Source organism: Wasmannia auropunctata, unplaced genomic scaffold (assembly GCF_000956235.1).
Source record: "Wasmannia auropunctata unplaced genomic scaffold, wasmannia.A_1.0 LD334172.1, whole genome shotgun sequence".
In the NCBI taxonomy this organism is placed as follows: Eukaryota; Metazoa; Arthropoda; class Insecta; order Hymenoptera; family Formicidae; genus Wasmannia; species Wasmannia auropunctata.
In genome coordinates, this window is record NW_012028718.1 from 59,314 (window position 1) to 81,908 (window position 22,595).

Here is a 22,595-nt window from a genome sequence, read left to right on the forward strand (position 1 = left end):
GCGTGTGTGTGTGTGTGTGTGGTGCGCGCGCGCGCGTGCGCGTGCTCATTTTTGAAAACAGATTAAATACGTCAGTTTCTGTAAGCGACGTATGAGATACGCATACCTATATATAAAAAAGATCAGATATCGAAATACCCCTATAGACTCGAAATAATTAAGTGCCCGTTTCTCCCGTCCGGTTTGTATTTTCGATCCGCCTTGACACCGCGAGGAAAAGAGCGAGGCCCTTCACCGCGCGGTGAGTCAGGACGAAAAATATGTTAATTAGACAGCAACGCTCGGCGCTTGGCGGGCATCGTTATTCGGTATTGCTATATATAGGCAGCTAGAGACAGATCGGCGACGGCCGGCAACATTTTCCAACGCGTGTCTACTCGATATTTGGCGATGAGGCCGCGGAGCGAGCGGACCGACGTGGGCGGACCGACCATATACGCCGGCCGGATGGTTCTTGAACGCATCCAACGCGCTTCGGGCACTTTCTTCCATCCAGCGCGCGCGGCGGTTTCTTCTTCTCCTCTCCTCTTTGTAGACAAACCGGTGATTGTGGACCAAGGCTTAGGGACCTCTTGTAGACCCGCGAGAAGACTGGCGCAAACAGTATCCAGACACTCAGCGGTTTCTTTAGTACAGTAAAGATCTACGATCTCAGAGATCGATATCTTATAATTCTTTAACCGTTCGTGACAATTACATATTTTGTTAAAAGTTGCTTCCGAAATTAAAATATCTTTTTATTTTTAACTTTAAACCACCACGCCCAAAAAATCACACTACTACAATGTCGGTCTGACAGACCGCTATTATGCTTCCGCTAATTTTATAAGTTAATTATAATGTAAATGTATGTTTTCTGAATACTCGATGGGGAAAAGAAAAACTATGTTTTAATGTGAGGGTTAACAAAAAAATCTTGTATACAATAGAAAAAAAAATATTTAAATGGTGACAAATAAGAAAAATTGTTGACAAGTAAGTTGCAATAGCGTTTTAATAGCGGTCTGTGAGACCGATGTAGTGGTTTAAAGGTTAATTCTTAATTAATATTTTTTATAAATAAATAATAACTACATTTTTTAAATCTTTTAAATAATTATCTTAATCTTATTTTCTCTATTTTAGAGATATACAAAATTTAATTACATTACTTTGTGATATAAAATTGCACAATATCCTATACACCTGTTACGCTAGTTAATAACTCCATTTCGTAGCGAATAGCGTGTCTGTATAAATAAATATTTAGTACATTAGCATTTTATCTCGTTCCATCTGTACTTCCTCGCTTAACGAAACGCAATCTTCTTTGAAAAATTCGTGACGTCTCAGCTTGATTTCCGGTGATCATTGACGTAGGCACATGAGCGGGAGGATCGAATAAACGCGCTGTCAAAAATACTTGGAACGTTTTTAAAATTGCGAGCGGCAGCCAGTGACTAACGCACGGTGAACATTCATTATTTACGTTGTCCGAGCTCAAGCAATCTCGGCTTTCAGGGCGTGCAAGGAAATCGACGTGTTATTAATGTTTCCTGAACGAAGACGGTAATACGAGGTGATAGTTGCACCAGAAGCAGCCGGTAAATGGGCTCGATGATAATGTAATACACCTATTACATCCTGCCCGCTCGTCGATTTATCTAATGTGGAAACTCTGTTCATAAACGTGCTTAGAACTTCCTTCCTTAACTTGTAGTCTGAGCAACATTTTACGTTCGACATCAAATTTCCGGTTACCGTTAATTCGGTTTAGTTACATCCTTGGCGTGAAATCTTTTAATCTTTATAGGTAGCGATATTCCTTAAGGTAAACGTATATCAATGGCTGAACGTGTATCTATAGCTGAACAAGTGCACAAAAATTTATTTTTAAATGATTTTTTAAATAATATTATAATTTAATTGTAATCTTTAAATATTTTTACAATTAAATTTTGATATTATAATAAAAAAAGTATTTGAGATTAATAAATTTTGTGTACGTGTTCAGATATAGATACATGTTTAGCCACTGGTACGTTTACCTTAAGTTTTTTTTCTAGCTAAAAGTCGAACTACAAATTTAAACATTAAAAATTAAAAGAAGAGAGAAGTAAAAAATCGTGCTACTATTTGTTACTTAAAAAAAAAAAACATATATATAGAGATGATCTCAAAAATTTAAACTTAAATTTAATGTCGTAATTTAACAAAACGTATATATTTTTCTGAATAAATTGCTATGATATAAATTAATTATATATAGAAATGGGATCATATATATAAAATGAGAAAGAAAGAATTGTTACATATACAATACAATTTTACAATTTATTTTTAACGCATAATCAGCCAGCTCAGTCGCAACTGACGTTTGTTTTGCGTCAGGCTCGCCGACGCATCGGCGATTATTATTAGCGGCGAGCGCTCATTAGTGGTTCATCGTCCGCTTACGAACGCTTATAAACACCGCCTTGTATAGTGACATAACAAGGCTCGCGCAATTAAAAACTTTTCCCAATTGCACGTGGCTCATCATTTCGTTTGGACCTTGTCCCCATTCGCACATGTCAGCGAGCGTCATGCATGTACGAAACGACGATGTGCCTTCCTCACGTCGTTTTTTCTTCGACAGAAAAGATTCGCGAATTAGAATACCGAAGTGCTAACACTTTTGGCAGTCATTGTCTCAATATATTCCTAATATCAATGTTTTTCTTTACAATTAGATGTTAACGTAAAATTACCTTATCGATAGTTCAAAAGGCAATAAAAGAAAAAAGTGCGCTTTAAACTGTATGACTGAATGAATATCTTTTTCTCTCAATATCTTTATCTCGATATTTTATGCATCTTATATTAAAATATATTAATTTTTTTGTAATGAAGCACTTTCATTTAATGCTGTACAAATTTTTTTCTTGATTGCAACATCGAGAAATCGACTTCGGAAAAAAAGTTATTTAATTAGTGGCATATGTTGAGTGAAATAGTATCGATATTTTGATACATTTAAGCATCTTTATTTGTTTCAATCGAGTTGTCATCATGTCACGGATTTATAAAACAAGTTCAATCCACTCTCGCGCGTACACAGCGGTTGACATTTACAATGATCCAGACCTTTCACTGTTCCGTAATTAACGCGATTTCATCGGTCACGTTGATCGAGAACGTTTGTATTTATTGGAATTTAGACGACATTTACGTTCATTTTAGACGAATAATTTGTTGGACAAACTGGAACTTTAATTTGCTGCGGTAGCTTTCGATATTTGCCATTAATTTATAAATTTTTAAAATTTAATTTCTAAATTTTAAAAAATTGTTTTTAAATTTTTAATTTCGTAAAAGGAACTAATTATTAAATTAATATTTTTCCTTATTTTTATCATGTAAACTACTATTAGTTTCTGTAGATTAAGTGGATATTAAGATGACTTTTCGGGATATTTGAATGATCGAATATAGCAATTCTTTTCTTTAGATCGATGAATAGGTGAAAAATAAGTTTTTACGTACCATAAACTTACTTTAAACAAAAAAGATTATATTAGAATTAAGAATTAATATTTATTTATTTTAATATTTTAGATATATTAATTTATTACTTTATTAACTTATTACATTGTTAATTTTATTACATTTGTTTATCTTATTAATCTATTTATTAACGATGATTTATTAAAATTCATTTACTTTCTAGGGCGTCCTCATTACGGACGTGGAAGAAGGACAACCCTGTTTGCAGTGTGGAGAAACATGTTCCGGATTTTCACCGCACACTTGGAGGTGAGTTTTTTTTTCGTGCAATAAAATAAATATCATGACAAAAGCAAGGATTGAAAGTATAACCAAATACAATGTCGGATAACTCAATAATGTCAATAATCGTATCACAAATATGAGCATCGCTTTTGGTCTATTTGCAACGTCGAGATGCGAAATCATCGAAATTGTCTCATTACAATTGCGGAAATATAGTCTCTACGATGAAGCTTTTCGATTATCGTGCAAATAATGTTATTATCCACGGACATGAGAATGGACAGAGAGAAACATAATCAAATCGGCGGGAATCCGATCGCGTAATCGGGTCGCCGAATCATGCTGAAACTGTTAGGTTCCAATGACCGCACGACGTATCCATTACCCCGGCAGCGTAACCCAGCAGCGGTGAAATTACCGCTCGGTAATTACCCGCCGTGACTTACGGCCCAGCAATGCGGTAATAGCGAATTAATTGCCCGAGGCTTTGGGGAGCGGAGGCGGGACTGCCTTCCAGCATCTCTCTGCTGCAAAGAGAAAGGCGGGCCCGTTGCGTCGTGTAGTGCATTTATGGCATGGAGATGGATTCACAGTTATATCCCACCTAAGGACAAGTCCGAAATACGGAAATCTTCGTCCGCGCCAATTGCGTTTGTTGATTTAGAAATATACATCGGATTCCTAAAGATATAAAGCAATATCTGCTATTGTCACAATTTTATCTAAGAAAGGAACATCGAAAACACATTTTATTTTTATTTTATAATGAGGATAAATGATTCTGATTATTATAGTAACCCAATATTTAAAAAACCGCGACTAATTCTTTAAATTGATATCGAAAAATATGATACATTAAATAGATTGTCTTGATTTAAAAGTGATTGCAAATATTGCTTAATACATACCTAATCAATTTTTATTTATTCTGAATAAATATAGTTTTGCATATTATAGTCGTTTATTTCGTTTTGAGCATTTAGAAAAAAGAAATATATATACATAGAATTGTTAAATATATTATAGATACAAAGGAAATATGTAATATATATATATATATTGTTAAATTGCATACTGAAAATTTAAATCTTGGATACCAAAATTTATTATTCGAAATTTAATAACAATATAACGTTTATTGCTTTGTGAAAGATATAAAAGAATAAGTTCGGTTAATAAAGTGTTTAATTTTAAAGACATACAAATTGATGCTAAAAATATAAATTTACACTCATAAAGAACTTTTTTAGTACATGACAGAAAATGAGAATCAAAGAAATTACAGTCGAGGCTGTTTATCGCGGAAAACACTTGTTAACGTCACTCGAAGTGGAGAAAGGACGAACAGTGTCCGGGACAGGACGTAAAATTGATGATGAATCGGTGCCGCTGTATCCTCGACGCCACACCGTTTTGCGCTCGTCGGAAATTAGTCTCGTTAGGCAGGAAGAGAAACAACAGGCCCGAGCGTGAGCGAAAAAACACGGGGCGCGATTACGCTTGAGATCGTAATACAGCGTGATGCGCGTTGTAAAAATAAATCGTTGACATTTATGGGCGGTATGGCGCTGTTCCGGAGACGTCTCTCTCTCGCTCGCGTCTCTCCCGGCCTCGAATGATTAATAACTGCCGATCTCGTTGACTTAGTGTAAAGCAACCGTTGCACAATCCGCGACTCGCGCAAGCCATTCATGATTATCTTCCTCGGTAGCCGCGGCGTAATGCAAAGTATATCTCGAAGATTGCATTGCAAGCGTGGGATAGGTGCACCTACGTGAACTAGTTAATGAATATTACTAGATAAATCAATTTTTTATTAAATAATAATTTTATTGTTTTATTAAATAATAATGCTATACACGCTATACACTCTGTGCTGGTGGGAGTAAGTAAATTAAAATCATCACCATGACGCGCGTGATGATGACGTCTTAAAACGAGTAACGGGTTCTGCTCCTATGAACGTCAATAACGCACACAATAAAGCTACGCGCTGACAAGACTCTTCGCATGTATCTTCGACTGTCATCCATAATACGGGGCGTAAAACTGTGTGCGTAAAATGGCGAGTGTCCTCTGGCAATCCGTGTTGTTCCGTCCGGGGCGTAAAATCTGTTTGATTTACGGTGGCTGTATACTGATTCGAAATAAAGCTGCCTCGCGGCCCCAGCCGCCAGATCTAGCGCGCGGCACTGCCCCGGCTCGGTGAATTTGGACTATCGATGAACGGGCGCCTCCTCGAGTACAACCGCACGTTGGTATTTATAGATTTATAACGTATCAAAGCCGGTCGGGAGCAAGCATAAATGCAGTGGCAGCTAATTCCACACGGCTCTGACGAGACATCAACTTAATATATATCTTGCAGTACTTGAATATATTCAATGCATTATAGTAAGATTATTAGATATCTGTTATATTAAAACTTAAGTAATTTTAAAAAATCTGCTATTAGTAAATTAATAATATTAAACGAACAGAAAATTAATGATACAAGTGGAGACTTTTCGAATATAACTATATATATTTTAAATATGTTTCTGATACAATATTAGAATTGTGGTTTTTATAACGAGTTATAAATAGTTAGATTCGTATACTACAGAAATTTGAAGTTGGCTTGTAAAACGGAATTTTTTCATGTCACAGTTTTATTTTTTTCGTTACTTCACTGACGCGCGGAATCAATTTTGGACGTTTCTTTCAGAATGAATCGGACGCGTAGCGAATTTTACACGACTCCTTCACGTATCTATCTCTATTTTTGCTTTCTCAATCACGTCAAAGGCGCCCCAAGCCGAAAATTCTCGGCTCGGTTTATTTCGAACTCTTCGCGCGCGCGATTGTCGGACGCGACAGGCGACTGACAGTGAGCCGCGGGGCAACCGCATGATGTGTACTTTTTGAAAACTCGTAAATAATCATTCCTCAAAGTGATACACGCTTATTCACAACGCGCAATCTAAATTTATTCGTGATCCCGCTGCGTTACTCAGCGAACGGCATGATCTCGGAATTGGCTTCCGCTATTAATAAAATGGTGGCTGATGTCTCCGGAAATGGGAAATCGGTGTACTTTCGCGTACTTTCTTCATTTCATGAACCGCGACGCATATGGCCGCGTATACTAGATGTAGGATTGTTTACCAGCGTATACGCGTGTGCCATGCATCCTGTCTTGCTTGGACATCTAACAATAAGAGTATACGTAGATACAGACTTTTTCTTTCATAATGAGCACCGCAATAGAGAAATCAAATAGTCCAGAGCAGTTTATATCCATTTTTACATGTATGCGTATAACTACCATTATATACAATAAAGACCGCGATTCTAGTATTACATTGGAAAACAAATCAAAATATGCTGTTTTATTCTATTATTGGAACAAAATCGTTAATTTAGAGAACGCATTATAATATATAAAATTTTCTCTTTGTAAAATGTGTACAAATTATACATTGCTCTCTTTTCTTCTAATTTTACATAGAATATTTTGGAAATGTAAAATTAAGAGAGAATCTTGATATGCTGGATTGCAGCTGATAGTTCAGGCCATTTACATTTTTAAAAATAAAGCATTCAAATATTAGCATTCAAATAAGATCTCGCGTTTCTACTATGTTTCTAATAATTATACATACATACACACACAATGCGCGTATAGACACCGCTTTATACACGCTGTCTCGGGCGTCTCGGTGCGCACATGTGCGCCGTAATCCGCGTGTCTCTCGCACACGCGCCCGCGCGCGGCGGCAGCGGGTCGTGTGAGTCACTCTCGCGCGGGCCACGGCTCGCTCCTCGCCTGCATCGCGGCTCCTCTCGTCGATCTCGGCGGCGTCCCGCGCACGTGCTCCGGCGTCGTTATATATGCGGTGGACGACCAGTGCGGGGCCGGTTGGCGGGCGCGTCGGCACACGACCGCGTCCCGATTCCGCATACGCGACGGCGGAGCCGACGACACGCTTCCTCGGCACCTGTCGCCGAACGCCGTGGCCGTCGCGACGCATCGCACGGCATCACACCGCCGCGTCGCGATCTATCACGACGTTCCGCGCGCCGCGTCGTCGCGTCAACGCGCTCCGATCGCGTTTGCTCCAAATTCCCGCCCGATCGCGAGTCCGCTCGGCTGGCTGGCGCTTTCGAAACCGCGACTGTCTCCGCGAACGCGAATTATATCTTCACGTGGACCATTACCTTTGTTTTTGTTCAATCGAAATTAAATGGAAATTTTGGAGTGAATAATGAGGATACTTCCGTTGATCCTATGTAACCGATTTAGAGCAAAAGAAGAGCAGAGTCGCGATTTTATCAAATCGATAATTCAAGAGACAGAATGAATGAAAGTTCGATCATATAACATTGGAAAAGGAAGATTGTGTGTTTGTAAGAAATTCGGATGACTCTCTCATTATAATTCGAGTGTGAAAAGAAATATTTATTTTTTACGGGCAATTAAAAATTAATCAGTGATAACATGGAAGAATTGTGTAACTTCTGAATGAAGAAAAGAATAGGAAGATCAGCGTGCGAGGTTGTTGCCGCGTGTGCGGATTGTGTTACGCGTAGAATGCAACAGGTGAGATCAGCTGACGACGCGATCATCGCTATCATCTTACGTTCGGTGAACTTCTAATCTACTAAACGACAAAAGTTGAGTACACGAGTACGTGAGAGTGCGTGGCAATGTATTATATATCTACCGTCTGAAATAGTATACTTAAACCGCGTATTGGATTAAATTAACGAAGACGAATTTCTCAGACTTTTAAGAATTGCAGATCTTGCGTTACACATTTTAATATTAAAATATCCTTTTAAGAATGGCGGAGCGTACACAAAACGACATCAAAATTAAAAAATAAATAAAGATGTACGAAAAACTAGTAATTAAAAAATATAGTTTGAATTCTAGAGCGGTGGTAAATCGTGATATACGTTGATGATTAATTATACATCAATACTTGATTACGTATTGGTACATGTGTTATTTATTGAATAATAATTCATTATATGTAATCTCAGAATTTCTTGACATTATGTATGCGTTTTAAGCGTTAAACATTATTATTGTTAATTTTTACAGCTACATTAATATGCTGCCATCTGCATTAGGAATTTATATAGCAGTAACACATTAAATCAAATTTCTTGAAATTATTTTTTTCAAAACTTATGCAATCAAAAAAAAATCTAATCTTTTTCATGAGAAGTTTCCTGGTTATTTTCTGATTAATTGTGTTTGATCTACTTCACACTTTATATAATTTATGAAAGCCGACAGGACTGCGAGTTAGCTTAAGAATTCGGAAGAATAAGATAGTCTTGGATCGCGACAAAAGACTTATCTGGAAAGACTGACCCTCTTACTCTCTTTATCTCCGCTTGGATTCTTTCGCGCGTATGCTCATATGTCGCTATAACAGAAGCTTCGCAAGCAATCTTTGAATCCGCTATTATCTACGTTAACTCAACCGCGTACCGTTAAGATCCATTTGCTTGCATGCCTGCTCCGGGAAAAAGAACGGATTTAACACGCTTTTTACGAGCTTTTACGCGTTTCATGAGTTGAAGCGGATTGAACGATTTAACGGCTGTTCCCGCCAATCATCTTCAAAATGTCGTTTCCATCTAGTTTCCGTTCCAAATCAATTTATTAATTTTTTTATTTTAAGCTTGGCAATATCCTATAAGGTAGATCTTTTTATTTGCATAGGCTATAAAATTTTGTATTTATAGATAAAACCTGTTCTCTCCAAATTCGTCATTCCTTTGCATAAATCATGTTTAATTTCGGCGTTGGCTGAACGTTTACAATTCATAAAGCTCTGATATATTTTTATGTCTTCTAATTTATTACAGTCATTTTTCGTTGAACACGAAACGATATTTTTTTTAAATAAAAATCGCATTAAAAAATTAATATTTTGAAAATCTTTTTCATGCAAATGTAAGCCAATTTTTTAATAAAATTTTAAATACGTATAGCTAGTTTATTTATTGCGTCGGAAATTAGTGCTTTAAAATCAATCGACGTCTGTCGACGTTGCGCGCGTCTGTCTCTTTTTTTAAATCTAATAATAACTCAATTTAATATTATTAGAATTCCAGTAGATGCAGTTATTTCTGCACGTTAATCTCTTCACATCCTTAGCTAACTGGACAGGCATAACTATTTCAGGTCTTTAAACGAGCTATGGTAAGATCGCATTCTGTGATATCGAGCCACTCAGAAACTAATTAAACGGTTCTTCCTTCGGCGATCTTTCTCTGCACGAGGCGGAAATGATATCGATCTAACGGGGACTCGATACGGACCGATGGACCGATGGTCGGCTGACCCCGAAGTTTTAGCACAATTCGCAACGCACTTTTTTACTCTCGCGTCGCAATTCGTACTACGAATAAGAGACAGATTCGAAAGTCGTTTTTTCTTATGCAATTCTGACATAATTGTGCATCCTGTCGAAAATGCACTGATTTCTTGGATTTGTTTGAAGATTTTTATAAAGTAACAGCATTAAACGTATTTGTAAATTAACTGTAACCGTTATCAGATAAAAATCTGATCAAGATTATTCTTGTATTTTGTAATACCAAGATACAAAACTTTTGACATTGTTATTTTGCCATTTATTTTTGCTTTTGATAAATCGTGTATTTGACTTTTGCAAAACAGGTCACGTTTAGACGGATTCGTCTCCATCTTCAGCTTTGCCTTTATCAGTGTATACACAGTTTTTGAGCGCAGAATTATACACTGATTAATTTCTCGGATTTGTTTGAAGATTTCTTTAGGGTGATAATATTAAAGTATCTTCAAATTAAATACGCTTGTAATTATATCAGATAAAAATCTGACCAAGATTATTCTTGTATTTTGTAATACTATAAGAGTCCTTTGGGAAAAACTTTTGAAATTGCTACTTTGCCGTTTATTTTTGCCTTTGATAAATATCGCGTATACTTGACTTTTGCGAAACAGCTAGGTCACGTTTAGACAACGACGGATCCATCTGCTTCGGTTTTGCCTTTATCAGTCTCAGCCGGAAATGTTTGGTCAATCGACGTTGAATCGACGCCGAATCAATGTCGATCGACGTTGAATCGGCGTGGAATCAACATTGATCGACGTCGATTCAACGTCGATCGACCAAACATTTCTGACTGGGAGTGTATACAAACACAGTTCTCGAGCACGCGGGATTACGGACTGATTTCATTTCTCGGATTTGCTTGAAGATTTTTTTAGGATGATAATATTATACGCTTTTGACATTAGCATGCAGATAAAAATCTGATCAAGATACAAAATTGTTTGAAATTGCAATTTTGGCCTTTATTTTTGCCTTTGACAGATATCGCGTATATTTTTGCGAAGCAGGTCACGTTTAGACGACGACGGATCCGTATCCATCTGCTTCAGGCTTTACCTTTATCAGTGTATACAAACACAGTTTTCGTAGCGCGGGATTATGTATGTACGTGTATATTCAGATTCTCTCGTAACGAGCGGCGGGATGCTGCAGAAAATGCGCCGGGACGGATGGTTCTTTGCGGTTCCGCGCGATTTAAAGCGAGAGAGAGAGAGAGAGAGAGAGAGAGAGAGAGAGCATCTCGTTTCGACGCGCATGTGCGCCTCTCGTACTCTCTCTCGACCCGTGCTATTCTTAAATCCGGCCACCTATCGCGTTTTTAAACGCACTAAACGCTGATTTACGATTACCCTACCTCTCTCCGAAGCCACGATAAAAGACTATTCTCGGTCTCGGACCAGTAACGACGTCCCTGCACTCTTCGTCGGAGAGCTTATGGCTAAGTGCCGCGGAGCTCCTCCCTCTCCTCTCCCCCTCCCCCCCTCCCGCCCGATCAGCGTTTTCTGCAGCGATCCATCTTGCATGCACCCAACAAGTACGGCTTAAAGTCGTGTAACATTGTACACCTAATATAGTTGTAGCGTGAAATACACCTAAGATGTAATCCGTGTTATAGAAGCATTTCGCGAATATGATATATTACAGAAGAGAAGATATATATATGTATATATATATATATACATATATATATATATCTTCTGTTTTATATATATATATATATATATATATATATATATATATATCTCTCAGAAGATACATCTTGTAGAGTTAGCTATTTTTGTTTTATGTCGCGGCAGAAAAGAATCGCGGACAAAGGGAAGTTACTTATTACTTTTAATGCTCTTATACAGTTATAGTTTTATCTATAATTGAGAATTCCCATTCCCATTGCGTACATTAATTATTCCCTTGTTATCTTCCGGATTCTTTTCGCGGTTTCGCGGATTCCGCCGTGCTCGTTTGTCTCGACGAACGACGTGCGGTGCACGCTCGTGCAAGTAATAATTGCACGGTGGAATTATTGCGCGGCGGTCACACGCAGGTGTGCACTGTGCGGTGCGTGTGGGTCTCGGATACCGTTCACCCACGCGACACACAGTGAGATCACCTTTATACTTTAACTCTCGTAGTCACGGCCGCAACGCGCGCGGACTGTCGTGTCACGGAGCGAAAAGTAATGCCTTTGCGAAACGAGCCCGCAGGACTTACGAAAATGTACCTATACCCACACGCCCTGACGTCACACTTTTGCTATCGTTCGGGTGGTTCTTGAAAGTGAAACGTTTCACCGTCATGGAATATTCAAAGCCGGATTGGATTTAAAATTATATTAATTTCAATATAAAGATTTTATTTCGTTTGCAAAGACATTAATGTTGGCATTGATTTTACTGCATAAGAGATATTTAAGACAACAATAGAAAATTATTAATATAACAATAATGACTGTTAATGAAGTAATCACTAGCAAATAATATCGTTTTTTTTAAATATATATAATGATAATGACATTAATAACCAAACATAGGTAATATATACTTTATAATATAAGATTTGTAAAAACGTTACATTGAAAGTTGGTAATGACACGATGCAAGATTCTCCATGCGTTTTATCTCCGACATCATGGTCGCCCCTCGAAGGGGAGTCTCGATTATTAACGACCGCGATCCTCGCGGCATTTTGTTTCTATTCGCGCGCGTTTCCAGCATCGGAAATGCCCAGGGCGAGTTTTCAAAGGGTCGAAACCATAAGTACGCGCGCGAACAGCGAACGCGACGTTTGTTGCGTGTAAACGTGTCGGATTGACAAATTACTTCGGCTCAGCATCGGACACTTCAGATTTGTGCTCGCGCACGCACACCGTCACCGGGACGTTTTAATTTGCGGACGTGCGGGAACGTGCCACGGCGACGGATCTTCAAAAGGGATAAAACCTTAAGTGGCGTCTACAATGAGATTTAAGACTTAAGATTTAAGAAAAGTAATCAGTCATAGTCGATTATTCATTTCACGTAAGAAGAATAATCGATTGTGATTGGTCAATTTTCTTAAGTCTCAAGTAAGTCTTAGGGGGTTAGCTCACCCCTGAGGTTTTAAAATGATACCTTAAGTTTGGGATTTTTTTGTGGGTAAATAGAGAGCTTTATTTAAAATCTGCTTAGAGGACATTATTGTACAATGTACATAGATAAGAAACCAAAAGAATATTTTTTTATTTTTCTTATGTCCAAAATGGCGACGCACTGGCCTACACTTGCGGAATCCCTTTTTTTCTATCGGTGTACAGGATTCCAGGCACACGGTTTAACTTTGAACAAAACACAGAATTTTCATTATTTATATATTAAAGACTAAATAAGTACGTAGGGATTTTTCAAAATATTGATTTTTCTTAAAATGGCAGCAATTTTACGAAAGACTTGTATTGACAAAAATACGAACTTTTCGTAAAAATAGCTGTCATTTCGAGAAAAATCAATATTTTAAAAAACCCGTATACATACTTCTATAGCCCTAAATATGTAGATAATGAAAATTCTTTGTGTTTTGTTCAAGAGCAAACCGTGTGCCTGGAGTCCTGTACACCGATTTGAAAAAACAGAAAAAAGGGATTCTGCAAGTAGGCCATTGCGTCGCCATTTTGTGCATAAAAAAATAAAAAAATATTTTTTTAGTTTCTTATATATGTACAATAATGTCCTCTAAACAGCTTTTAAATAAAGTTATCTATTTACCCACAAAAAAATTTCAAACTTAGGTATTAAAGGCCTCAGGGGTGGGCTAACTCCTCAAATCTCATTGTGGACGCCGCATTAGATGTTAAAACATCTTCTTTCTTTTATCGGAAATGACATAAAAAAACGTATAAAAATTGGGTTGTTTGAGAACAAAACAAAAACGGAAATTCGTTATAATATTAATGATTTAAGGATGTGTCACGATGGTTGTCTGATGCTGGTGTTCGAGGATGAAATAGGGCAAATAAAGAAGCGCGGTCGTCGGATTTACGGGCAATCTGGGGCGTGGCCGATCGTAATTCTACAGGCCGGTTCTTGGCCCGTGTAATTTGAGAGCTTCAGGGAAAGGGTAGGCAGCGACATTTCTGGTAAATATCGTGCTCGCCGCATTACTTTAACGGAGTCATGGCCGCCTCGTTGCCGGAAAGAGAGGGTTTTAAGTCGTTTAGCGATGAGGCCATAAGGCATTCGCTAAACAAACCGAAACTCGAGAGAGTTTTCCAAGGATCGCGCGGTATTTTCGCGCCGCGCGAGATATTTTCCTTTCATCTCCCATGACGGTTCACGCGCGCGCAGGGACGCTGAGAGGGTATGCCCCCCTCGCTCTTTCCGCGCGCGTTTATCGAAATAAATAACGCGTAGTCTTTACATCAAGAGAGAATAGCGTAGAGGAGCACATTCGGCGAAGTTTAAAGTTCGTGTTTCGAATAATTTCCAAGAAGATCGTGAAAATATTATAAAATTGCGAATAAACATTTTCAACCCAATTCATTAATTTGGACTTTATGAACGAATATAACGTAGTTGTGATATTTACATTCGTAGATGTACATTCTAACTAGAAATTATCTTCTCTTTAACAAAGATATCAAAATGTCAATAGAAAACTTTTAAAATCGAAATTATTAATTATTTCACACGACTTAAATGGATAATGAGTTCTCGCGTTCATTCTTATATTTTGAAATTAAATAATATTATATATACGCAATTAAACAATTTTATACATGGCATTTAATTACCATGATAAAGGTTACCATTTAATGATAAAGGTTAGTAGTGATCATATAAAGAAGTACGTCCAAGTTTGTAGGACTTGATTCACAAGTGAAATTTTTACTCGTCATTACTCCTCATTATCTAGTAATTTTACTCCAGTTTTATTTATCATTATTGCCGCACTTCGAATCTCACGCCACGACGAATACGCGCTCTTTTTAAGGAGCCGCGATTAAGCGAAATCGTAATCCACGATATACCAGGTACAATTAACGTCGATGATATCGTCGCTTATCATTCTTCAGGCGGAAAAATTGGCGAGATACCGTTGTGGTATCGCACGAACGAGAAGCCCGCGGGTACGTTTATCAGCCGCCTGACGATATAATCGACCGATCTACCGCTCTCCGAAGAAGAACTATTTCTGGAGATCACGGCACGACGCGCCTGCCCATTTATTGCGTCTAATGCTCGGCGTTAATAGTCCCGTCACGAATTCCGTGGGCACCCGCGCGTCGTGTAATAGAGACATAATCGACTTAACTTTACGCTCTCAGCGCGGCTCGCTCGCTCGCTCGGCTCACCCGCCCGATCGCCTCTCTTAATATCACGATCCGTAATAATCGCCGCCGGATCTTTGATCTCCGCGCGCGATTATATTTACGATTTTCCTCACGATCGTTTCTGCCGGCGGAATTGCATCGTATCGAATTTAGATTGCGCCGCATGCGCGTTGCGCGCGTAAAACAGTCTCGCCGAATGGCAACTTGGGAGATGCGAGATAAACAGGATAATTCTTAACTTTCAAGCGCGATGTCCAATAGATGGATGAATATTGGACGGGATTTCAGGCGACGGCGACGGTGACGGTGACTTGGCAGCGATTTGCTCTAAGCAGGACCGCAGCCGAAACCGCGGGTCTGAAGAAGTTCGTAGACTAGTTTTTTTTCTAGAAAAAATATGGAGTTGTACAAATTAAGATTAAGTAGATAAGTATATGATATGCAGAAGACAGCTGCAATGGGAAAATTAAAATTAAACTTCGTCGTGAATTGTCAGAATATAATGTATTGATGCGGTTCTGAAAGTTACGTACCGATCGAGGCTTCAAAAACAAAACCCATCCAACATTGGCCCGTGAGAAATGCATTTTCCTTGCGTCACGCGATTATTTATTTATGACGGCATGCGCGCGTGATGCGCACACGCGGATAAAAAAAGATGTTATAAAAGCGAGCATCTTTGTGAGGAAATATACGTAGAATTTGACGCATGTCAAGTTACCAAATTAAACATAGCATTTATTTTGAAATCTTTTTTTTTCTGTACCGTGATTAATCGTAATAAAAAAAATTTCAACATTGAAATACGTTAGTGCGGTCGTAAAATTAACTGCGCGTATGTCATAACGAGAATAACGTTGAACTCTGCCGGTCGCACGATTATTCCGAGACCTCTCTTCGTTATAACTCGCTTCGATACAAAGTGCGCATTTTCGCCGTATCGCATTATATACTTCAACATGTCAGTATCCGGCGCGTAGACACGCGACACGCTGTGTATGCATGCGTGTTCGCCTGCATGCGAGGTGCGTACGCATAATCACGTCGTCGTCGTCGTCGTCGTTGCCTCTCGCCGTTGTGTACGGGAATGCAATGCGTGGGTGAACCGAGAGGTACGAAGGAGTTTAGAATTCCCCGCGAAAAGCGTGTCGTCTTCAGTTTACACGAAGCCCGGCCACGTGCGTCCCTTCGCTCGCGAGCGAGAGGAATACCGTCGAACATTCGTCGAAAGTAAGCCTCCTCTTCACGATGCATTATTTATATTACTCGTCAGATCGTCATTAATTCTCATTGTCGTCATTAATTTTGACTCTTGAGCAAATGTGGAGATAAAGGAAACGCTTCATATACAAATTCAAGCGGTTCTTATTTAAATCACCGACATCTCTGTCTGAAATCTTTTTTTTCTGCCAGAAATCGGTTTTAATTCAATCTGATGTAGCGTGCGCATTTCAGGCACCACCGTATGGAACGCGCGCAAATAATTTATAACGCGAACGGGCGTCGGAAGCGCTGAAGTAAACGCACCGTATAAATTTCACGGATGTCACGGTGCTACAATAGGCGGGGCGAAAATTAAGAGTGACGGAAGAATACGATTAAATCAACCTTGGTGGTGCTCAGTGGGGTGACGCGGCGCGATTGAAAAGACTTGTACACCAGCATGAGAATGAACACTCTAACGCACTCCAGATCGCAATCTGTTGTCTTGATTTATTCAAGTATATTTTGATTTTAACGCACCCTGACTATCCCTCGTGCGCACTCTCTTTTCACATTATTTCGGGATACTCTGCTTTAAAATTTTTCCTCTGCGTACGATTCGAAATATATTTTAATCTCCTGCAGCGTATCCTAAATTTCATTTTTTATCAGACTTCCTGACCTGTCAATGTTGACGTTTAATAAAATTCTTAATTGGAATTCCCGATTCACTCGTTATCGTCACGTAATTTTCTACGTAAATTTTAAAATTCGGTGTAAATAAAGTGTATCCCGATTTTATAACTAAAGTCTGAACAAAAGTCAGAAATATGAAGGCAACACAAATATTTAACGCTAGGTTCGATGCGCGCATTCGATAAGTCTAAAATTATCGGATAACTGATGTTAGGTAATATCCATGACAGACGTCGATAAATTCTTCTTATTATATAAATTGAAAGGCAGATAGACGCAGGCGTGGGCGTCCATTCATTCGCGACAGACACAACGCGCGTATATGTATGCCGTCACGGAAATTTGTAATGCGCAATCCATGCACGAGCGATGGCAGGAAACACGTTTGCTTTGTCGGCCGGGCACTTCATTGCGAATTTCTTCTGCAATGTATCTCTCGCAATCGATTTTACATTTTAATCTCCGAATTCCAATGTATCCGATTTCACGGTTGAAAACGTATATATATACGTTTCACATATATTATTCTACTGATATTTTTATTATTAGTATTATTTTTTTAAACTATATAACTATATACATATAACTGAGTGAGAATGATAAGCTGTATAACTTTAAATTGCATAACTATACAACTTTAAATTATATAATCATATAAAAGTATTCTTTATTAATATTAATATTATCGTGTATAACATAAATTATACATACATGATTAATATCATCAATTTATATAGAAATTTTATCTTAGATTATATTATATTTATTTCAATAAATTGTCCTTTCATTCATTTTTTTCTCTTTCACCGATTTTACATATGACAACAATAAATAATTCGATATTGAATTATTGGAATTTACGAAGTGTGACTAAGAGCGCTATGCAATCGGTACAGGTAAAGGAACACGTATACATACGCCTGCGTGTCGAAGCAACAAGGTTATTACCGAACAAATCGATAAATCATCGACGTGAAAGTCAACTATCGACTATCAACGTGATCAGCTGACATTGACAACGCACGAGCATAGCGGCGAATCGTCATCACGCGTTTCGCGTCTCTTCTCAGCGTTCTCAGTGCATGCGATCGCGTCTTCCTTTCCGGACGTATGCGCGCTTGCGTGCATACATGCGTGCGTTACTCTTTCTTTGTATCACTGTTTCTCTCTCTCTGTCTCCTTTCTCTCTCTCGCTCGCCCGCGCGCCACCGCTAAATTTAGAGTATGATCGACCGGTCGTCCGCGCTATCGGGACAAACAGCCTGGCGATAAAGTTATTGGACGGGTGTTCGAGAGCGGGCTGCTCGAAGTCGGCGAGAGAGAACGTGAATGGTCGTACTCCGAATCCTCCTTGGATGACGCCTCTTCGCGTCCGTAAATGGCCTTCGCGATTAGAGAGAGTCGTTTTCGGCTAGAGCAGTCTCGTTTACTTCGAACCGGCAATCACGAATTCACTCAATTGTGTCGTTTCAATCGTACGACCGGCTGACTGTGACTCGCAATTTGGTCAGTGAACTTCTTCGCGATTCTCGTCACGTTTCTCCACGTGGCCGCCACGTGCAGACCATTCAATCGCCGCATCCGAGATGGGGGCCAAATGGGAGAATTCGCGGCACGCGAGCGACATTCTCGAGGGCTGCAAGACGCAATGGGAGGATGAAATTTGTCATGATTCGCGGTGAGTGTTACTTGAAAAACGAGAGTATTCCGAATCTGTAGACTTGTAGCGCGACGCGTTAATTGAATTATTAAAATATTGCGGTCGAAAGGTGTCAGAGGTATCGGAACGAATGATGGTTTTAAATTTTCATTATGAGAAATTCGCCTTTCCGAAAGATTTATAGCCGAGCAGATGTACCTGATAGATCTGAGACATTCCGGGTCTAGGTAGTTTAGCATGGACTACTATTTAGGAGGTCCGCTTATTTTCGTATTTTCGTCGAAATACATTTCGCAAATATTGCCCGAAGGTAATTCGGAAAGCATTTTCGTAGCGGTTATTCTCGGACGCTTGATTTCTACACGTGTCATTACGCGCATTCGGATGCAAAAGGATTTATGTGTGCATCTGTCAACAGCTCGCTTTATATATAAAGCCTCTTCACAAATATATGTACATACAGTTGTATCGTGATATTATGTTACTAATCGTATTGCAACACAGAGTAGCATGTTATTTTAATAGATACTTATCGCAGATAGTAACTATGAATTTTTTTTCAAATAAATTATATTTAATTGAAATATCCTGTACTCAAAATATACGACATACATGGGAAACAAAAATTTTACATTAAAAAACAATAAATAAATGCTAAAAAAAGCGATCTTAAAATACATGATACAAGTACTTAGTATTCATTTATATTATTTATTCATTGAGAAAATAAAATGTTTGTCCTCATTCTAATGGAAAAGATAAAGAGCAAGCTAACTTTTTAAATTCTTTCTTGACTGCGTGTAAGCCTTAGGTGAATGCTACCATTAGCTTTCGGAAAACAGCGAAAATTGGTGATTAGCTTCTTTGTGACTGTCAGGTATACGTCGGGCATCACGTTCGAACACGCGCGACTCTTGGCACCGCGCCACGCTCGTGATCGAGCGCGCGTCTTTACGATCGAGGTAAATAAATGCATCTTGCTTGTTGTGACAAGCGCACGTCATTGTCCGAAACTGCACTTCACGCAACTCTTCTAAACCCGGAGGTACGGATAATATTTTCTGTTGCTATGCAGCGGTCTCGTGAAATCGTCCGACATCAACGTGTTGTAATCCTATTCTATATAATATAAATCCGTGATACCCACTCATGTACATATAGTTATTATATATATATACATATATATATATACATATAATTATATATATTATATAATTAATAATTTTATAAATATATATTTATATGTATATATATTTATTTCAAATATTGCGTTATTACATTTTCCTTTTGAAAGGCCCGTTTGTAGGCTCTGCACATTGAGTTTATAAGATCTAGTACATAAAATAACCGTAGGTACCCCTGCGGAGAACCGGGTTAACAAATGCTGCGAGTAAATCGTTTTAAGTTATTACTCCGAGACGGAAAGAGATTCGCACTAAACGTCCCCCTGTACAGTAAAACGCGATAAGTCAGTTAGCAGTCTCGTTGCTAAGGATTCTCGGTCTGGGAAACCTGCTGGCGAGACTATATCCTCTCACATAGCACTTCATAATGCATTTCGTGAAATGCAAAGTAGTCGCGACGATATATAATTTTTGTTATAAATAGAAGGATGAAATTTGGATTGAACGACCACATTGATTTTGCGAGATAAATATTGAAACGTCCGGCGTCTAAACGTCCGTATTTATTCATGTATGAAACAGTGTTTGAATAAATAAGCAGTTTATTATAAATGCGTATGGTGTAAAATAAAATGTGTAAATACGTAGATAGCAGCATGCTGGACTACAGATGGTATGTACTATTAATGTTAATCATACGTTAAATTTATATACATTGCGAATTAAAAAAAAAAAAAAAAAAAAAAAACATGAGGAAGAAGAAGAAATAAATGTGAAATTATTAAAGAAGGTGCAAAACGGCGTTTAACAACTTATATGTAATACATATATATATATAATTATATGAAATAAACATAAGATGAGAAGAAATCTGTTTTTAGCGATTTCAAGACTAAAATAGTTCCAATTCGATATAAAAAATTATAATTTCATTACCGATTTAATTCATTACATTAAGAGTATAAAAAATGAAATATCAGATTAAATCTGTATTAAAATAAGTGTTTTATTAAAAAGTAGACGCGATGGTTACTTGTATAGGTATTTAATATCACGTTGCTCGTTGTAATAAAGTAATACAATGAGCAGCAAATTGAATTCGCGCAGGACAGTCATTGCGCGTGAATTACACGAGAAATAAAATCCTGCAGTTGGAAATTTCACGAGGCACCTAGCGCACGCGAATGACTCGTCTCTGCACTGAGAAACGACCGCAATAATATCTCCGCCTAGATGACGAGCGTCCCCCGTGTGCCGCGTACGTGCATCTCATTGAGATACACTTTGCGCCAATTCACTCGCGGGTTAAATAACGCGCATGCGAGCGTAATCTCGCGCGAGGCATGGAGAGATCAGCGCGATGATAAAGGGCTGTAAAACGCGACGCGGGAGATACTCGCTCGAGCCGGCTCTTGTTTATAACATTTGCTTTACGATTAACCGCGGCCGACCGCCTGATTGTCGCTCGTACTTCAGTCGAGGATTCCCAAGATAACGAGGTCATTCCTTTGCGATAATCCTTATCGACTGGGATGCCACTGACTGGCATCTCCGGCCGCCGGCAGTCGTATTCAGTGCTGAAGCGAACGCGACGCGCGATCGTCATCCGCACATGTATTTCGCGTCGTATTGTTACACGAGAGTCCGTTGTCCATCAAACCAATTCACGAGCTTGAATTAGTCCGCGCGCGAAGTACATTTGAATTCATTGTTGTGACAAGTGTGTGACGGAAATCATATATACTTTCAGTTCAGGTATACTATGCGGCCTTTTGACAGTCGAACATCACGCTATATCGATATGTACATATATTTTGAAAATGTAACAGGAAATAAATTAAGATAGCTCGCATATTATCTGATTTAGATTAGTGGAGTGATTATCTTTTCTCGAAAGGAACGAATGAAAATAATTAATAGCTAAGAAAGCAGATGACTATAAAAAAAAAGATTGAGAAAATAGATTCTGGAAGAGACATTATTTTCGTTAATCGAATTAGCCGAGACTCCGCATCGCCATTAAATTCGCATAAACGTGACTATAGCGTGCATAACATCGTCGTGGCATCGGATGTAACGATGACGAGCCGCGCTATCACGCGATGTAGGCGATTATACTTAGGTACATTATACTTCGCTCGTTTTTGCAGGCGGTAAATAATTCGAAATTACTTTTTCGATAAAAAATCGAGATCACAGGGAGATCGCGATAAAATTTCGCAGCGGAACGGCTGCCACCATGGAAGCAACTGTTTAAAATATCCGATAGAATTAGATAAGAAGAAACCTATATAATTCTATCGTGTTTCTGGTTCATAAATATCAGATTTGTTACCTTTTTGGCTCTATTTAGTATGTAATTTAAAAGTCACTTTAAGTAATGTTAATCTTTGATCATATTTAGTCAAAATTGATATTATCGTACAATGTTTTCAGTTTATGTATGATTTATTACGTGATATTTTAATTTTAGAGATTTT

The 22,595-nt window shown here is 38.4% G+C and overlaps 1 protein-coding gene across 2 annotated transcripts in view; it reads left to right on the forward strand.

Moving 5' to 3' along the window:
- LOC105459642 (four and a half LIM domains protein 2) overlaps window positions 1–22,595 on the forward strand; it is a 121,574-nt gene that overhangs the window by 34,991 nt on the left and 63,988 nt on the right. Inside the window, exon 2 of one of the 2 annotated variants that reach the window (XM_011705830.1) lies at window positions 3,689–3,774. In XM_011705830.1, the coding sequence (XP_011704132.1) occupies window positions 3,689–3,774 (86 nt within the window). Of the gene's footprint in view, window positions 1–3,688; window positions 3,775–18,653; window positions 19,010–22,595 lie in introns of those variants that run through there. The other variant, XM_011705831.1, reaches the window with a different exon arrangement.